The sequence below is a fragment of the Coturnix japonica genome, chromosome 10 (assembly GCF_054131305.1).
Source record: "Coturnix japonica strain WE chromosome 10, WE-NBRP24, whole genome shotgun sequence".
NCBI classification, from domain to species: domain Eukaryota; kingdom Metazoa; phylum Chordata; class Aves; order Galliformes; family Phasianidae; genus Coturnix; species Coturnix japonica.
Window position 1 is genome coordinate 2,463,712 of NC_140672.1, and position 18,837 is coordinate 2,482,548.

General features: G+C 46.8%; 1 protein-coding gene across 4 annotated transcripts in view; it reads left to right on the forward strand.

Moving 5' to 3' along the window:
- The window catches only part of LOXL2 (lysyl oxidase like 2), a 42,275-nt gene that overhangs the window by 4,703 nt on the left and 18,735 nt on the right, over positions 1-18,837 (forward strand). For 3 of the 4 annotated variants that reach the window (XR_001559310.3, XM_015882904.3, XM_085510448.1), the window contains exons 1-4: positions 329-484; positions 6,215-6,645; positions 8,564-8,739; positions 16,695-16,906. Coding sequence is in view for 3 of the 4 variants with exons in the window: in XM_015882904.3 (XP_015738390.2) it covers positions 6,294-6,645; positions 8,564-8,739; positions 16,695-16,906 (740 nt within the window). In the remaining variant the exon portion in view is untranslated. Of the gene's footprint in view, positions 1-328; positions 485-6,214; positions 6,646-8,563; positions 8,740-16,694; positions 16,907-18,837 lie in introns of those variants that run through there. The other variant, XM_085510447.1, reaches the window with a different exon arrangement.

An 18,837-nucleotide genomic window follows, 5' to 3' on the forward strand; every position in this document is an offset into this window, starting at 1 on the left:
GGAATGGATTTGCAAAGCACTGCTTTTCTTGTTGTTTTTACAATTGGAAGAATGCTTGATTTTGCTTATGAGTGGAGAATCACCTTTAGTATCAGGATGCTGAGGGGTTTGGGGTAACTCTTGGCACGGATCTGGTCGGTTGTAAAGGATGTGCTATTCGGATTCCTATCCCACCTCCTTCCCTGCAGTCCTGCCTGGATTTCCCCCCCCCTGTTTCCCTCCTGTTTGCAAAGCTTGTGCTCAGATTACAGGACAACCCATGATATCACCCGCTATGAGCCGAGGCTGAAGGGGTTGGGTCTTGGGAGGGGTTTGCTTGGTGAACTCCAGTGAAATTTGCCAGGAAGGAGCAGCTCCTTGCAGCGTATTCCTCTGGCTGCGGGATATTTCCCAGCACGGAGGGGGACCACTCGGACAGCTCAACCCTAAAAGGAGAACTTCAACACCGAGGTCACCCCCAGCACAACCTACCACTAACCCCAAGGTAACGCAGTGCTCTCACCCGTCCTCTCTGGGGAGGAAGGAGTTGATGAGTTAAACCTTTCCTAACCCTCTCGTGCTGAAAGTTCGACTTCTCCTCTTCTCTTTCCTCTTTGTTTTCCTTCTCTCCCATCACTGTGGTGCAGCGTTTTGCCTTAACGAGCTGGCAATAAGGCATATGATTCCACTCGTTCCTCTCTCCTTGATTAGGGAGGGATGACACAGGGCGCAGCAGCGTCACTGTGCAAAGATGTTGTGAGCAAGTTATTCTCCCCTTTGCTTGCACGCAGGAGAGCAAAAAAAAAGACATGTTGCAGGCTGCCTGCAAGTCGAGGCAGCGCGTATTCTCTGAGGTTATTACAATCTGCTTGATTTAAAGCAGAAAGCTGCAGTGCATGCCATGGGCGCCGTGTAAACGTTGCCAGCTACAAGCAGTTTGAATTCTCCTCTTTGAATGCTGTGCTTTCAGTGGAAAAAGCATCTTTGGTGCAGATGTTTCCCATTGGCACAAGGCGCAGAACGGATAGATCCATAGATAAGTAACTTTGCTGTGGTCATGCTTGGGATCTACAGCCGTTTGCAAAGCTGCCTACTGGCGGTTTCCATTAGTTAGGTTGTTTTATCACCAGGTTTCAAGGTCTGCAGTGATATCCACCTGGAAAGCTGAAGCAGAGAAACTTGGGGCTGTTTCTGGAATGATTCTGCTTTCTTTTAGGTGAATTGTTGTCCTTTAGATTAGGAAGATGTTATTGTGGGAGGGGGAGAGAGGTTTAAAACCCAGTATAAGGCAGCACGTTGTGCAGGAAGACCCCACTTTATCTGCCTGGGAACAATAGTAGGAAACCTGGTTAGCATCTCTAATCAGCTCATAACTGTGGCATTGAGCTGCTTTCAGGCTGGCACTGAACAAGGGCTGCAAATAATCTGCTGTAGGGGTTGCTGCTTTCTGGTTTCTGCATTGAACCACCCGCAGGGGTTGAATTTCTTGGGTTGGAAGCAGAGTGCAGTTAGAAGACATGAAATGAAGCATTAGATGAGCTGCTGTAATGCAGAGGGAAACCTCATATTTGCCTTTGTGTAAGGATTGAAGGGGGGGTGGTGGTGGTACAGTGGAGGACAATGTCTTGGTCTGGTCTCTTCTAATAGAGCAGGGATGTATTCTACTTCCAGTTCTGTCCTTTTGTAAGTGAAGCAGGGACCTCCAAGTGCTCACTGATGTTCTCTAGCTTGTTCAATAGGTTGACCCCAAACATCATTGACTTTACTATCCTGTACCACTAATTCCTTCTCTAACCTTTCATCCTTTCTCCTCCTGATCTGTTTCCTAATGCCATTGGTGCTGCTTAGAAGCACAAAGATGTCCTTTGTCAGAGATGGCAGATGCAGTGAGTGGACCCATTAAACCCTTGGCATCCACAAGGAGACCAACCCATCTTCACAGGGTACATCAGTATCTCTATATGTTGTTTTGCTTTGCTTTAGGGTGAGTTACAGTGAAGTCAGCCTGAATGATGGTTGGGGGTCCCTAGGAGTTAAAAGTGTCCACTGTTAACTCCTGAAAGATGGAAAGATGATTTTCTGGCCATCCCAGTCAATCTGTCCCTTGGAACAAAGTGATAATACATCTCAGGTCTTATCAAAGCGAGTGGTGACGTTTCCATTCGCTTTAATGGGACTGGAGAGGCCAATGTGGTTTACCCATTGGCTGGATGACTGCTTCCCCAATGGGAGATCCCATTACTGCCCTATCACCATGCTTGCAATGGGATGTGTGACTGGAGAATGATGTATGGAATTGGAAATGCAGGGAGCAGCATTTCAGATGGCCGGATATCAGCGTGCAGTGCTCCTGGCCATGTCTCAGAGCTGTGATCAGGGTGTAATCATCCTTTCTTCTCAATGGAAGCTCCATGTCATATGAATCAGAGCATTGCTGGCTCTGCGGTCCCAAATCAACCACTCGAGACTTCCCTTTTGTTGCTGGATCAGGAGGGAAGAGGGGAAGCTGGACCTGTCAGAGCTGGTCTATTGTTCTGTTGATTCGGTGAGATGAAAAAGGGATTCTAGCTGCTCGGATGGGCTTTGATGTGCGGAGATGAACGGCCTATTAGTTTCACCTGGTGAATTCTCAAAGCAAAAGCTCAATGTGAGTTTGAAATGAGATTGCTGCACGCTTCTGTGTGTGTCCATCAGTTCAAGACCTCAGACCAGAGCTTTGCAAAGGGCTGAGTCAGCAGCTTGCAGGAGCATGCCCTGAAGCCTTAAATTACAACTTAAGGAGTCTCCATCACGATGTCATGGCCTGATGTACAGGAGCCAGGAGACCCGGAGTATTTTCCTGGCTTCTTTATTCAATAAGTTATTAATGCTCAGTCTTGGATTCTTCTGAATGGGGAAACCAAGTGAGATACTTCTAGGATTATGTCATTAATGAGTCTGGAGGGCTGGTAGAGGATGTGAGGGGAGGAATGAACCCTAAAGCAAAGGAAATAGCCAGCACAAAGCAGACATCCTGCAAACCCAACCCTGGGTTTGTTCTTAGGGATCTCAATGTGTGCAGCTCTCTGGTATTTCAGCAGGATTCTGCTCTTCCTGACATCGTGGCTTCAGCCCTTCAATGAACAAGAGCTCTGGGTTTGCAAGGTGTGAGAGTGCTGGGGCGATGCAAGCAATGGGAAAGATTTGTCACTTAATGTTTGAATGTGCAGCTATTTAGGATGGTAACATGACCTGAAGGGAAGCAGGCTGTGGTTGCTAGTACACACTGCAGTGTTGTCTCTTGGACTGTGTGTGCAAATGCTGCTGTTCTGCTCTTAGGGAGAATTCCTCTGAGATGCACAGATTCAGTGAGATTAGAAGGCAGATTTCAGGCTGTTTTTTCTGGGCTCTGCCTCAAAAGATCCCAATGGAGATGGGGCGATGCATGAGCTGTGTGCCCCTAAGTCATTCCCCTTGGAATGTTCAGGATTGCACACATACAGAGTTGTTAAAATACCTTTTCTTTCCAATATGGAACAGGAGACCTCTCCATCCTCCCTAGATTTTCTTAAGTGCTGCAGTAAACAGGGGTTTTGTAGCTTTGCACGGCTCTGAAAGCCTTTAAGGTTTGGGAAACAAAAGCAAATTATCCTGCAGTTGGCTTTTAGTGCTCCCAGGGTGATGACCTGATGAGGTTTTGCCAAATGCAAGCATTGCACCTGCAAAATTTGCTATGATCTATATTTGTAATGTTGGTACCCATTAAAGCCTGTTGGAACCCATTAAAGCCTGTTGGTACCCATTAAAACCTGGAAGTCCGTGCCCATTGACTGTGAGATCTCCCAATGCAGTGACTTCTTATAGGGCCCTGGTATCTTCCAGGGCTCTGTGTTATTAATTAACGCTTCAGGGAGCTCAGCTGGTAACCATTACATCCTGCCTCCAAATGGTTTCCCCCAAACCATTGTGTCTTTTGGCTGCAATCCTCCACTGAAATGACCCAGGAGCTTTGGTTTGAATTGGATGCAGCCCTGTGAGCTGGAGCTATTCCCAAAAGGTGGGAATTGGGCATCTCCTCTTAATTAATTATGGCAGTGTGCCTTTATCTCTCGAGAGCTTCCTCCAGGACTTGACCACAAGGCCAATGATCACAGATGATGTTCGTTTGCCAAGAGAAAGCCATAATGACACTTAATGTTGGGTTGAAATCTCCCTCTCCAGGAACTGAGATGGAGGTTTTAACCCAACTCAGCTTTTGTTTCGCGTTTGCTGAGGCTGTTTAAATCCTATTTACTCAGTAGCAAGAAACAACAGCGGCGTTAAAACACAGTAAGGGCAAAACAGATGTTTAAAGATGAGAGCTGAAAACCAGATTGCCCAAAGACCATTGGGCTTGTTGTCTCCCCCCTTTGGTATTTTTACTTATAACTAACATATGTTATTTCTCAGTGCTATGATCTAAGGGGGTTACTTGGAAATCGTTTTCCTGTTCGCAACAACTGCTCTGCCCACGTGTTTATCCTCTGGGCTGGAGCCCATCCTGCATCCATGACACACATTGTGAGAGGTTTCCCTTTGAAATCCATGCTGGTGGGTATTAATGCCTGACAGCACTGATGTGCATCGGCTCAGAAGAGCCTTTTAGTTTTGCAGAACACGTCTCCTGCTCTGCAGACTGCACTTGCTTTGGGAAATCCACTTTGTTTCCTGCCGGAGGAGAGCAGCCTTGTGAAAGCATTGTGTTTCCTTCCTCTCTGTCTGACACAGGGGCAGAGTTTGCTTCCATTCCTTTCAACCTCACCTCCTGACCTGCAGAAATTGGAAAAATACCTTGTCTGCGTGCCAGAATTTCTTTGAAATCATACAAATCTCGGTCTGGGGAGGCCACTGTGAGAGCATCTGGCTCCTCAAAACCCAATGGTTACTGTCTAAGTAATATTTGTCCCATATTCCCCCCTTTCCTCCATTGTAGTCCCCCATCCTTTGCTTTTTTCACTCTTCTACCCAAAGCCCAATGCAACCCCTTTATTTAAGTCTTTTATTTCATGCGTGTGGCTCTTATGGAGCATCTTCCATCCCCAGCACATCAGAGGGTGCTCATTGCTACCAGCCCTATGGAATGCAGGGGGAAACTGAGGCAGAGCCCTGGCTGAGGTTGGGTAGTAGACTGAGATTTAACAGCATCCTGAATTTCAGGCTCACTCCTTGGGATTTCTGATGCATCTTTCTAGATTCACAGGCTGCTTAGTGTGTCGTGTTGGTCCCTTTTTGGGTATAGCTGAGCCCCAGTAAAACCACTGGGAGGGTTTTACATCACATCTGGTTTTTTTGAGCCCAATCTTTGGTATTTGCCAGGAAATAACAGAGCTTTAAAGGCTGGGGAGCTTTTTCCCCACTGCGTTGTGGCATTGCTTCATTTGGAAACTATTCAACCATCAGCCCCCACGTGTGCTCATCGACCACTCTGCGTGCTGGGAAATAACATGTGAAGTGGGCAGAAAATGACCAGGCTTTAAACTGTTCATAGGATCTGGATAAATTCCTCTGATGAGCCAGAAGTTGCTGGTTCATACTTTCAATGGCTGGTTTGCTATGCTGTGGGACGAGGGAACCCCAGACTTGATTTAGCAAGCAAACCCTGGGGATCGTTAGCATTAGGCAAGGCCAAATGAGATTGCTATTCTTTTCTGCAGAGGAAATGATGTGCAGTGGCAGAAATAAGCCTTCTATCATCGTATTAGGAAGATGGACTTCAATAGAAATACATCGCTTCTGACCACACTGTATTATGTTTCATTGCCCTTTTAGTTATTCCATTGTTTAAGTGATGGATTGAGCTCTTTTTGTTAAGGGGAATATTGGGGGAGGAAATGTTCATTTCCATCCTAGTTGAGTGTCTTGTGCTATGCTGAATCATTAAGGTTGGAGAAGAGCTCTGAGATCACATTGCCATCCCTACTAAACCATGTAGCTCCGTGCTGCAAATACTGAACAACTGGATTTGCAGAGGGATAGGAAAATCCTATTTGCTTCCATTTTTGACCCGTAGAATGTTGCCCTGGAAAAAAATATTCTCCAGCCAAAGCAAATCTGGCTTTTGCAAGTGGTTTTCATAGCTTTCTTCTCATTTTCTTCTGCCACCTCATGAGTCAAGTCATTGGGTATAGTATCTTCCATAGGTTTACCCCCTTCTGAAGCAAGGGGAATGAAGTCCATGTCCTTACCAAGCCTTACTCACCCTTTCTTTTCATTCCAGGACAGCCGTGCAGCACCTACCTGCACTGACCAACAGCTGCAGACCAACACTTTGGCTCTGAGAACTGTGAGCACTGAAAATGGAAGGATTCCTGGGCTTTAACCATAACCACTGTTTCATCATGCTGTTCTTCGTCTCCCTGAGCCTTGCCCAGTATGAACACTGGCCCTACCTCCCTGGTTACCCTGAGCCACCCCCACAAGTCTATCAGCCCCCCCAGAGGCCAGCGGATGTTCCTAAAATCCAACTACGGCTCGCAGGGCAGAAGAGGAAACACAACGAAGGCCGAGTTGAGGTGTTCTACAGCGGCGAGTGGGGCACGGTGTGCGATGATGACTTCTCCATCCACGCTGCACATGTGATTTGTAGGGAGTTGGGCTACGTGGAGGCAGTGTCCTGGCTACCAAGCTCAAAATATGGGAAAGGAGAAGGTAAGTTGAGCTACGGCATCATGCTTAGCTGCCTCTCCAACCCTAATAATTCTTGACTCGATGGTCAGATTTGAGGATGTAGGACCAAAGAGCTGAAGGAGCTGGTCTTGATGTATGAGCTCTAGCAAGGGATAAAGGTAGGAAGATCTCCAGCCTATTGAAAAGGGAATCTGCAACTACAGATGCAACTTGCAGGTAGTTATCTCCCTCTTCATGCTTCCATTGCCGTGCAGTGAGTCAAACAGGACCTCTAAATGCTCCTTCCTCCTGTTCTCCTTTTCTCCATGAACTATTTGGGGTCTAAATAGATAATTAAATAAGGTCTAAATAGACCTCTGTGATGCTGTGCAGTTCTGTTTCCTCTTGTTATCCCCTCCACAGAAGCATACATGGTTCTGCAACACAGAGTAGCCTGTAAAACCCCAAAGGGATGGGTATGCTTTGTGTCCTATATAAGACTGTGTTTTGGGATTCTCCAAGCTGGTCGTGGTGAGGAAGAGCTATTCACCCCCAACCCAAGCTGCACATCGCTTCTATTGTGATCCCTGAAATAGCACGTGAAGGTTGTGCAGGCAATTACAACTTGGAAAGTTGGATCTTTCCTTTTTATAGACAGTAATAAACCCTCAAAATAGCAATGCTTGAGGTAGAGTAGCTCTCTGAGAGTATGCAACTCAACAGCTTTGTTTAATGGTCTTTTACTATGCTGTTAGTTAAATACTGGCCGGCGGAGAGTTTCTTCCTCCAAACATTAAGGCCTGGCACACTGTTGATGTAACCCACAGACAGATTATTTCCACTCCAGCAGGGATAAACATGCTGTATGTCTGTTACTTAGCACTGCTCGTTAGTGCTCGCACCTATAAAATTGCCTATTAAGCCTTAACGTTGACTTGAGTGAAACATGAAACCTGGAATGTTGTCCCAAGATGTGGATTTTGGCTTTTGGGATGGAGGAGATTTCTGAGAGAGAGAGAGAAAAAGAGTCCATAATGTTGGAAAACAAGCCAGAAAATCATTGCCATCTGATTCAGGGGGTAAATCCTGGTGCAGAGAGCCTGTGTAAAGGGAACTGTGCCTTCCTAGGTCAGGAAGGACTCAATGGACTTAATGTTTGGGGTGTATGAAGGGGGCTGTGGCAGATCCATCAGCTGGCTGGTGTTGAACCAACTGAGTGTTATGGCTGCTGGAACAAAGATGGGAAAGCCAAGGGAAACAGCTCTGGCTGCTCTTACAAAATCTCCTCGTGGCTCTGAAGGTTGAGCAATCCCTTTTACATGAAGGATATATCCTTCAGACAAGCAAAAGCTTTGTGGACCCTAAAATATGGGTATAGTTGGTCGTTGCTCCTTGGAGCTTAGGGGATAAATCATAGGGGAGTAATACATTCCCATCACGTTTCCAAAGGGATTGTGAATAGTTGCTAAAGGGGAGTCTTGAAGGTGCTGTTGGTTCTTTGTTTGGGAAATATGACCTCAAGTTCTTGGAGTGGAACCTATAGATTTTTGTCCATGTATCAGTCAGCTCTGAAGGACTTAATTAGTTTTAATACAATATAGATGTGTGCACATGGATGTGCAAGTGCTTTTTGCTGGGGAGAAAAGAGTAACTGTAAGTAGATTGGGTCATTGGCTTTCAAGGAGCTCATGAATAACAGGAGGCTTCAATCAACAGTGTTTTGTTAAATCTTTTGCAAGAATTTGCCTTTAAATTGTTAGGGCATTTAATCAAAGCTTGGAGCAGCTCTCATAGGAGAGATTTAATGAGGGTTTGATGAGAAAGAATGTGAAGAGAAGCCTTAAATACAGAAGGTGATTTGGTGTGATTAGAGGGCAGAGTCCAATCAGCCAAAGCCCTGATGAGTGCAATCGAAATCTACATCTTTCTGAGTCTCATCTCTGTTTTATTTCCCCTTTAGGGAAAATTTGGATGGACAACGTCCACTGCAATGGCAAGGAGACCACGCTGGCAGCCTGCACCTCCAATGGATGGGGAGTGACGGATTGCAAACACACTGAGGACGTGGGAGTGGTCTGCAGTGAGAAGAGAATCCCTGGCTTCAAGTTTGACAACTCATTGCTCAACCAAATAGAGGTAAATAGGCTTTAAAATACCAGGATGGTGGTCAAGTCATCTTTGGAGGTGTCTTCTATGTGTTGTAGGTTATCAGAGCTGCACCCTATGGTGAGAGCAAACACTCGACAGTGCTTCTTTTTACTGTGTTTCTATGGGAAAAAATAGGTGAGCAGAATGCTTGCTGTACCCATAAGCTTCTCCTTATGTGGCTTTGTTGGTCCATAGCACTGAGTTGTTAAGTTTTCTTTCCCCTTGTGGCTCCCTTTGGGTATTGGGAGCAAACTGGAGGTCATTAGTGTAGCACTGGGGTAGGGTTTGGAGCAAATAGGGCTTACAAGCATTGGGGTTGGGTTGGGTTTATGATATGGGAGGGATGGGTTTCCAGTGTGAGAGGGTTTTTGGTCCGGTGAGCTAAGAAATGATGTGACTGTGATAATTCTATGGAAATAGTTCTGGGAATGGGAGGTTAGAGCTAGACGTGATGAAATGAACATGAGCAGAGGAAAACGTAGGCTGGTCACTTAAAGGCACTGGATTTTGGCTGTGGTTGGATCTCCAGGGGAAACGACAGGAGTAAAATGCCTGAATCACTGCTCAACCAGCATTGTTAGAGTTCTGCAATGCAAGGCTCTGTGGGGGAATAACTAAGGGGGAATGCTGGGCTGGAAAGAAGCTGAGCTGAGTTCATCAGAGGGGGAAAAAAAACACGTTTGCTCTTTCGAATGTTCAGGTTGGAAAATATTTGTGGTGACTCAACCAACTTCTCCCTTGTTTCAGTGTGCAAAACGTATCAGAAGAACTCCACAAACCAGAGTCAAACCTTGTTTTAAGCAGAGAGGGAATCCAGGGTACATCACATAAACCACAGTGTGATATATGTGGCTGAATCTTGGCTCTATTTGCCATGCGAAGCAAAATTATTCTAGCATTGCTTTGTAGTCACTGATGGATGGAAGGCTCTGAAATTCTGCTTGCTTTGACCTGGCTTCGCTTGGCTATGGAGGGGATGGAAGGCCTTCCAAAGGGATCCCAATGGCCCCAAGCAGTTGCTTAGGGAACGAGGCGAGCTCATAGAACATCAGTGATGGCTTTGGCAGATGTCTGCTTTCCTAAAGCCACAGTGAACCCTCCAAAGAGAGGCCTGGAAGAAAGGATGCTTTAGTCTAGACGGAGGTCGCATCAGACTGAGATGCTTTGTGTATTCATCATAAAGGCTGGGGAGGGCTCTGCTTTTCCATTAGCTAAGCACTGGAGGTTGGTTAATGAGTAGAACACATTGGGGTGACCGAGAACTGGTTGTGCTGATGCTTGCGTGGGTGTTGAGCTTCATGTAAGATAAAGAGGATGAGTCATGAGATCGGAGCAGTTCATGGGGCTGAAGCCATAGGGGAAATAGGTTTGGCTGAGTTGTATTCTCCACGACCTAGGAGTTGGGCATGGGTGAAGGTGTTCACCACTATAATAAGTGGGTGAATTGCGTTCCCAGCTGTGGGTGAGGAGCACTGGTAACCAAAGGCAATGGAGTGAGTAGAGAGTTTTCTCATGTCCCTCTGAAGTCACAGGGAGCTGAAGGGTTCTTTATACTGCTGGTTTTAATGCTGCAGGATTAAGGCTAAAGGTGATGTGCTATGAATTTTTCAGATGCCTTTGTGGAGGCACATCTCACTCACACCTAGCTGTCAAATGCTTCAGGTTTTCCACCCCCCCCTTCCAGCTTTCCCTCTCTGTGTTTGCTTTATCTCATTAGCAGCTGCTGTGGCATAGCTGGGAGTCAGAGACGATGAGAAGGGTTACTCATAGGGTCACAAACCACTAAACAGCGAGGTCAAAAGGCTGATGTGAACGCAAGCTTGAAAGCTTCTCCAACATGCCTGGGAATTCTGCATGCCATAGCTTGCATTCAATGGGGGAAACGTCATCGTCCTGGGAGCTGCTGGGTCCCTATGTTTGCCCAATGGATGCTTCCCCATTAGATTGGAATCAAATCATATGGGAATTGACTTCAAGCCCTTCAGTGCTACTTTCTGTGGGGCTGCCAAGGTTTAACGGGGGAAGCCAGCAGCTATAAGGCAACGTCTGACTTCATTCTGACTCAGCTCCAGCTCGGAGGGGCTGTGCAAAAACTGATGTTTGCTCAAATCTGGCCCCACTTCCTAAAATCCGGTTTTTGCACACTCTTAAAAGCAACACGAGAGCCCTCGAGCAGAGCTTATTTTTATTGGACGTTATTCATGCCTTCATTCCCCAGTTTGGAAATGCTGTAGATAAGTGGTATAGGATGAAACTTTCCATCACCAGAAGCCACTTGGCTTAAATATATATATATATATATATATATATATATATATATATATATATATATATATATATATATATATAATGTCTATGTATGCTCAGCCGGATCTTTTCCCATCACAACTCATGCTTGGAGGGTTACATCACACCTCTTCCTGTTCCTGAGCCTTTCCATTTCTGCTCCCTGGGTTCAATGCATTGATGGGAGATCTGAGGCACAGAGGCAGCAGATGGGCAGGAGGAGGTTTATAAGGACCGAGCTTAGGGCAGCTCTGCAATCAATCCATCAGCTTCTTGCTGAAGGGCGAAGTCCCATTCTTTGTGCTTGATGCTTTCAGCAGATGCTGAGGCTTTTAGCCTTGTTCATTTCATTTAGCCCTCCATTTCTTGAAGGGTGGTGGATGCATTGTCCACCTTGGTAGTGCTTGCTCCATGCAAGCTGGTGCAATGACACGATGCATTTCAGAGCTGCTTTTCCCCCTCCTCTTTAAAATACATAGACTAAGTATGCAGACAGCTTCTCATTTATGGTGAGGGCAAGGCTTGTGGCTTAGCCTTGCTTTACTGTGAGTGTAAAGGCTGTACAGCCGTAGGGACAGGAGGACCTGTGCTCTTCCATGCAGGCATCAGCTCATCCAACACAACGTGGGCCAATTATGGTTGGAATAACATGGGGAGTTGACTTAAGCTTGTATTTCTTGGAGTAAAAGCTCCCAGGTTTGCGTGCTTGTGTTCACATTTGGGAGTTATTGGGAATACAACAGGAGGGGCAGAGCACAGCACCTGCTTTGTTCATAACAGCGTCTCCAGGTCCAGCTCTATGGCTGCTGTGTAGATGGGGCAGGGGATGCTCTTAGGGATGACACACCTGAAAGCCCCACAAAGGAGCTGGGAACTGAGATATCCCTTGTGTTGGGAGCAGGATGAGAGCAGCACGTTGTCCAAACACACACAAACCCACCTGTGACAGCACTGCAGAGACCACAGCAACCAGCTCTGCCTTGAGTATGTTCCTTTTAATAAATGCATATTATTATTTGTTTTAAGCCATCCCCCAAAACATCCTTAGCAAAATATTTGTTGTCCGTCCCCTTCCTCTCTATGCACACACATCCAGGGCTGCAAATAGGACGTGCTCTAAATATATCGAATAGCTGCAGCCACGGTGTTCCCAAATAGATGTGGTACCTGGGAGCAGACAGTGGGCAGACAAGGGCTGGTAGAGCACACCAGGCTGTGCTGCTATTCCTGTCCTTCTTTTCCTTTCTGTGTGCAGAAAAATCTCACTTCAAAGCCCGGTGGCTCAAAGGATCCAGTTGTGCCAGGTTGGAAATGGGTTGAGTTATATTGTCTGGGGTTTGTAACCAGATCAGTTGGGCTCCGGGGGTGAAGGTGTATAGAATGCCTCTGTGTGCTGCTTCTAAGTGCAAGGCTGGAGATGAGGACATGGTTCGTGATCTTAGGGGTCTTTTCTAACCTTTATGACCATAGTGGGGTGGGTTGGGGTTGGACTTGGTGATCTCAGAGGTCTTTTCCAACCTTTATAACCATGGTGGGTATGGATTGGGTTGGTCTTGGTGATCTTAGGGGTCTTTTCCAACCTTTATGACCATGGTGGGGTGGGTTGGGGTTGGACTTGGTGATCTTAGGGGTCTTTTCCAACCTTTATGACCATAGTGAGATGGGTTGGCGTTGGACTTGGTGAATCCTGGGAGTCTTTTCCAACCTTTATGACCATAGTGAGATGGGTTGGGATTGGACTTGGTGAATCCTGGGGGTCTTTTCCAACCTTTATGACCATGGTGGGTATGGATTGGGTTGGACTTGGTGATCTTAGGGGTCTTTTCCAACCTTTATAACCATAGTGAGATGGGTTTGCATTGGACTTGGTGAATCCTGGAGGTCTTTTCCAACCTTTATGAGCATTGTGAGATTGTTTGGGGTTGGACTTGGTGATCTTAGGGGTCTTTTCCAACCTTTATGACCATGGTGGGTATAGATTAGGTTGGACTTGGTGATCTTGGGGTCTATTCCAACCTTTATGACCATGGTGGGGTGGGTTGGGGTTGGACTCAATGACCTTAATGTTCATTTCCAATCTTAATGATCCTACTGTTTTATGACGCTACTTATGGCCTGGCTCAAATGGAACTCTTCTGTTATATCACCATGCAATTAATGGATGCTCTCTGTGTTACAAGGATCTGTTCCCACTGCCTGAGACCAGCCCCGTCCTCGTTGTTTGAAAACCCAATGTTTGTTTACCTGTTTGTGTCAACAGGTTTTAAGCTCTTTCCCCCTTCATGTAAATGTTTACCTCTCTAAGCCTCTGTTTCTTCACTACTGTTAATGTTAGTGTGTGTATAGGGGTTTCTGGTGCTTGCCATCCAGCCCTCACTTCTGCTGCCCTTTGTTAGCCTTCCTTAGCCTGCTTTGCGTTGTGTGCAGGTCAGCAAATACATCAGCTTTGTCATTGATGATCTGCACTGTGTTTGCTCCTAATCTTGCATTGCACTCTCATCTCTCACCCTTTTGCTCTGTGCAAGCCTCAGAACAAAAAGTGCTCATGGCCCAGTGCAGTGCAATGCTCCCAAGGCTGCTGCCTGCCCTGTACAGCCCATTCAGCCTTGCTGCATCTCCCTCACTGTGTTTATTTAATAGCTGGGAGCTCAGCGGTGACTCAGAGGCACAGCTCCAGATGTTTAAGTCCAAACAGATTCCTCTCGTTCCCATGTATGTGAAGAAAGAGCTTTGTGAAAGCAGGAGGTCAACGAATATGGACTATCCAGGGGCAGAAGCAGTGCTCAGGCTCATTGCTTTGCTTAAATCACACACATAATTGTGTGTAACCATTGCTGGGCATCCTTAAGGCTGCTGCTGGGAGAAAGGCATCACTGAGCCTGGGAGGGGTCCTTCCCCATAGGAAGAGATGGCAAAAGGTGGAAGGAAGTGTTGTGAAAGCAGTGTGGGTTTTTGCAATCAGGGGATGCATTTGGTTCAGAGAGATGAAACCAAAGCAGCTGGAGCTCATGCAAAAGCATTCTGAGCCAGAAATCCCTTTGCAAAAGCTCACAACCAACCCCATTTCTTCTTGTGACCCCCAGTTCTCTGAAGCTGAAATTGATGGGTTTCATAACAGAGAGGAGCAGAAGGAAGGGAAAAGAACCCAAAAGCAGTTTTGCCTTTTGGAGGCAGCTCTTGTTGCAGGTCCTTGTCTCCGTGTGCATGGAATGGATGCACAGAGCTGACTGAAAGCATCTGTTCCAGCTATTAAATGTTGTTTGTTCCGATTTGGATGCAGTGTCTGTTTTCACCATCAGTCCCTCTGCTGTATGCATTGGTGTTGGGGATGAAATACAACCTGCCTGTGCTTGCATTACTGAATACTCCCAGTGCATAGAGAGGAAACCAATCAGGCCTGTAAAGAGCCATTGGGAGGAAGCTCTTAGTATGCAGCAGTAGGAAGGAGTGCTTACTTTGATCCATCATTCTTTATTCTTCCAATATAAATCCAAGATCAGCAGCACACTGAGTTCTTCCCATGGATGTTTTGCTGTTTGTTCAGACCCAGAGCAAAGCCTTGAGCTCACAGAGTCACAGTATGTCCCATGTTAGAACGGACCCATAGGGACCATTAAGTCCAACTTGCTGTACCACAAGTTCTGTGCTCAGAACTGGCTGTGAGCAGAAAGGGGCCCTCGGTGCTGGAGGTTTTGCTGCAGCTTGGATGCAATTCCTGCCTTAGGATCAGAAGCACTTGGATCCCTCTGCATCTCATTGCTCAACCTGCAGAAAGAGGCTGAGAATCTTTTCCTTTCTCCCATCTTATGAGTGCTGTATTTATCTCAGAGGCTTTTCAGCTCTGTCACCCCCTGCAATAAGGGAGCATTCATCTTGGTGAAGGCTTCTTTTGCAGCTGTGAGCAGTGATGTCTTAATGATGACTAATGAGTGCAACACAGGGTAACGATTCTGCTGCCGAAGCACCAGGCAGATGTTTCACATCTGGAACATTGCTTTGCATTAAGCAAATGGAGTAGTGTCACCGTGCAGCTTCTTTGCAAGACACGTGTGCATCTCAGTGCCTCATTCCTGGAGGTGATACCATGCTTTGTTCTAAACATTTCAGTTCCCTTTGTATGTGCTTTCCAGATGTTGGGTTCCTGCGTTGGGACCCTTTGAGCACCTGAATGCCTCAGATGCAGCGAGATTTGGATGTTGTTGTGTCGTTTGCTTTCTTCTCAAGGGCTGTAGGAGCTTTAAAGACTGAAGGCTGAGCTGTCAACCCATTGTGTTCATCCTTTTGGGGACAAATAGTTGTGCAGAGTCACCTGGGGGGTGTCCCATGGATGCTCCAGTTGTGCAGGTGTGAATTCCTGCAGCTGGAGGTAAAAAGGAGATATCAGTTGAGTAGTAAATGCAGGCAATAATATATGTATATAAAGGCTTGACTAAGGTTGGGAGTAAGGCTCAGCCTCTCCCTGCAGTTGGTTTCAATTTGCCCGAGGCTGTGATTCCCATCAGTGCTGGGCGATGGATGTGCCACGTCTCAGAGCTTCCTCAGCCCTGCTGTGCTCTCCCTGCCCCAAATACCTGCGTGCCACTCTCAGAGGCTGTATCTCTTTAAAGCTTTGGGCCTTCTCCTTTTCCAAGTGATGGAGGGGAGGGCAGGATTCCTCAGGTCTGATGTAACCCTGAGCAGAACCACGTGGCTTCGTACATTTTCGGCAAGAAAAAGCTCTCCTGGAAGCAAGCTATAAAGTTTTCAGTAGCTCCTTTGTAATTGCTTGCCACAGCAAATATTTTCCAGTCGGCTTTTGCTTTGGGCTCAGGTCCCTGTGTGGTTTCTGCAGCATCCTCACGTAGGCTCCAAATGCAAAATCCATTCGACCTCCCTGACTCGTTTGCTGCAGGAGGAGCTCAGCTTGCAGAAATGGGGGTATCTGTGCCAACAACATGGGGGTGGGTGCCCAAAAGGGCCCCCAGCTCGGTCCCCTGCCAGTAACCAGCCCCATCAAAGTGAGCTCAGCTCACTCTAGAAGTGGCCAAATCCTATACATGTAGTGAGGTCACTGCTTCTGAAACCAGCACTCTCAATGAATTTAAGTAACAGAGGGGGTTTATTACATAGCCATTCATTCAGATATGTATGTGTGTGTATGCATATTCCCTTGAAGGATGGAGGAAGGAAATGTACAAGATAGAAAGGTTTGTTTGCTTCACTGTTGGACTGAATTGGAAGGGGCCCTTAAAAATCATCTGGTCTGACCCCCCTGCAATGAGCAGGGACAACCACAGCTCAGTGAGGTGCTCAGAGCCCTGTCAGCCTGACCTTGGGTCTATGCAGGGATGGGGCATCCACCGCCTCCCTGAGCAGCCTGTGCCGGGGCTTCATGGAGTAGAACTGTAGAATCATTAAGGTTGGAAAAGACCTCCAAGATCCCAAAGTCCAACCCCAACCCACCCTGCCCATAGAACCATCAAGGCTGGAAAAAGACCACTAAGATCCCCAAATCCAACCCCAGCCCACCCCCACCATGACCACTAACCACGTCCCTCAGTGCCACGTCTTCACATCTTGAATGCCTCCAAAAACAAAGATGGCTCCCCCTACCAGCCCCATCACCCCAGCAGGTTCCTTGCAAGCCAGCATCATTCCTCTTTCTTTTCCACTCACAGAACATGAACATTCAGGTGGAGGACATCAGGATCCGACCCATCCTCGCCACCTATCGCAAGCGGGTGCCCGTCACGGAGGGTTACGTGGAGGTGAAAGAGGAAGGGACCTGGAAGCAGATCTGTGACAAGCATTGGACTATGAAGAATTCCCGAGTCGTCTGTGGCATGTTTGGGTTTCCGAGCGAGAGGAAATACAACACCAAGGTCTACAAGTAAGAGCTGAGCTCTGCATGCGTTTCTATGAACACTTGGGGCCTTGTTGAATGGCATTGGGGAGCTTGAGGTAGAAAAAGCTCCGACTGCTTCATTCCTTCAGATCAGGTTTTGCTTCTATGTAAATATTTGGGACGTCAGGCATTTCCTTGGGTGGGCAGGGGGGTGGTTTGCTCCTCAACCAAGAGATGATGAGGTATTACTCTTAGTAACTGGTAGATCCTGCAATAGGAGATGTGAGTATCTCTTTGTATCTCACTGGGTATCCCAGTGCATCTCTTTGTTGGCACCTATGGGGCGGTCAGTTCTTCCAATAGCAATGGCTTCAGGTCCTGTGTTGTGTGCAGGGGTTGGGTGGGCACGAGCAAACCCAGTTAGACCCATTGGTTGTGAACTAAGCTAAGAGCTTCCCATCTCTCTTTGGAAAGCTGGAACATCAGGTCTGGTGCTGAAGGCTCTGTTTAAAGAACCTTGGAATAAAGAAGAGTGTATTGCCCATACTGTGTTCCTCAGTCCTGATCTTGCCCCTCCAATGACATGCTTACCATTAAGAAGCTGCTCTCCAATTTAGGGCAGCCCATTTCATATATACATGCATTTATTTCGTATTTCTCCATTGCTTTAAAACGAGGGGAGGAAATGGTGATTCCCCAGGGAGAACATTGTGTCCTTAAGAGCCGCAGGCTGAGCAGTTCAGGCTGTGTTCCTCCATCCCGAAAGCTGGGGAGCTTTGGTCTTTTGTTGTTGTCAATGCTTTTTGTTACCACCCTTCATCACAGACGTAGCTCTTCCTACGCTGTTCCCTAGGAATAACACCCCGGAGCAGATGCAAAATAGTTTAAGCTCAATTCTGCCTCCTTTTTCCCTCTGCTTCGTGACCCAGGAGTGGGAAAGTGTCAGCCGGTGAAGGGGGGGGGGGGGGAACTCTCCAGGCAGGAGCTGTGGTTTTCCTGTTCTTTTTGGCCTCTGCATTGCTATTTCTGAAAGCTCCCCCTGGAACTGGCTGGCCGTGTCTCATTTACTTCATTAGAAAGACCGTGATCAATGGCAGAGGTCTTTGGGTTGGAAGAGCGTAAAGCCATGCAGCAGTAGAAAGAATGTAAAGTGAATAACCCATATGGGGCTCTGCTTTTGAGCATCCCAGGAAGCCAAGCAGTGAGCTGATAATTGCTAGCAGGCAGTTGATATACAGAGGAAAGCTTGCTCCTATCAGTGCAGCAAACTCAGACCTGAGATTCCCATTCCCTGCACCAGAACAGGAGGGACGGAACACTTCTAGTAAAACAAAGCAGATGATTTTCCTGCTCCTCAGTTACGGCATTTCCAAGAAAACCATTGAATTTAACAGCCGGAGCCATCTGCCTTAAATAAAAGGATGCGTGGTAATTGTCCTGTCTCTTGCAATATAGCACATGCAGAGATGGAAAAGCTGAGGCCACCATTCCATTTCCCATTTCAAATCCCATTTGTTGGAGCTGGAGTTATGAATATACCACACTAACCCATCAGGCTTGTGCATCTCTGCTACCAAAACAACATCTTATGCTTTGTTTTAATGAAGACTTAAACCACATGCATTGATGAGCTGAGCTCGTCGGTCCTCAGCTCAACCACTGTGCAATGGTGGGAGGTGAAATGATGTGCAGATGGATCTTGCTTGGAAGAAAACAAGTTAGTTCATTGCTGTCACCATGCCAGGGTTTTATTCCTGAATGTAACTCAGGCTTTGCAGTTGACAGAGCGATTTATGTTCGGAAACGAAACAAATCTTCAATGCTGTTTCCATGTTCTTATTTTGCGCTTCAAAGCGGTTTTATATAAGAGCTGTTTGTTAACTCCTCCTCCATGCCCTGCTCTGAGCAGCGCTGAATGCATCCTGCTGACAGGGACTGTGTGAGCTTGTGAGCTGAGATGTCTAAGGCAGAGGAAT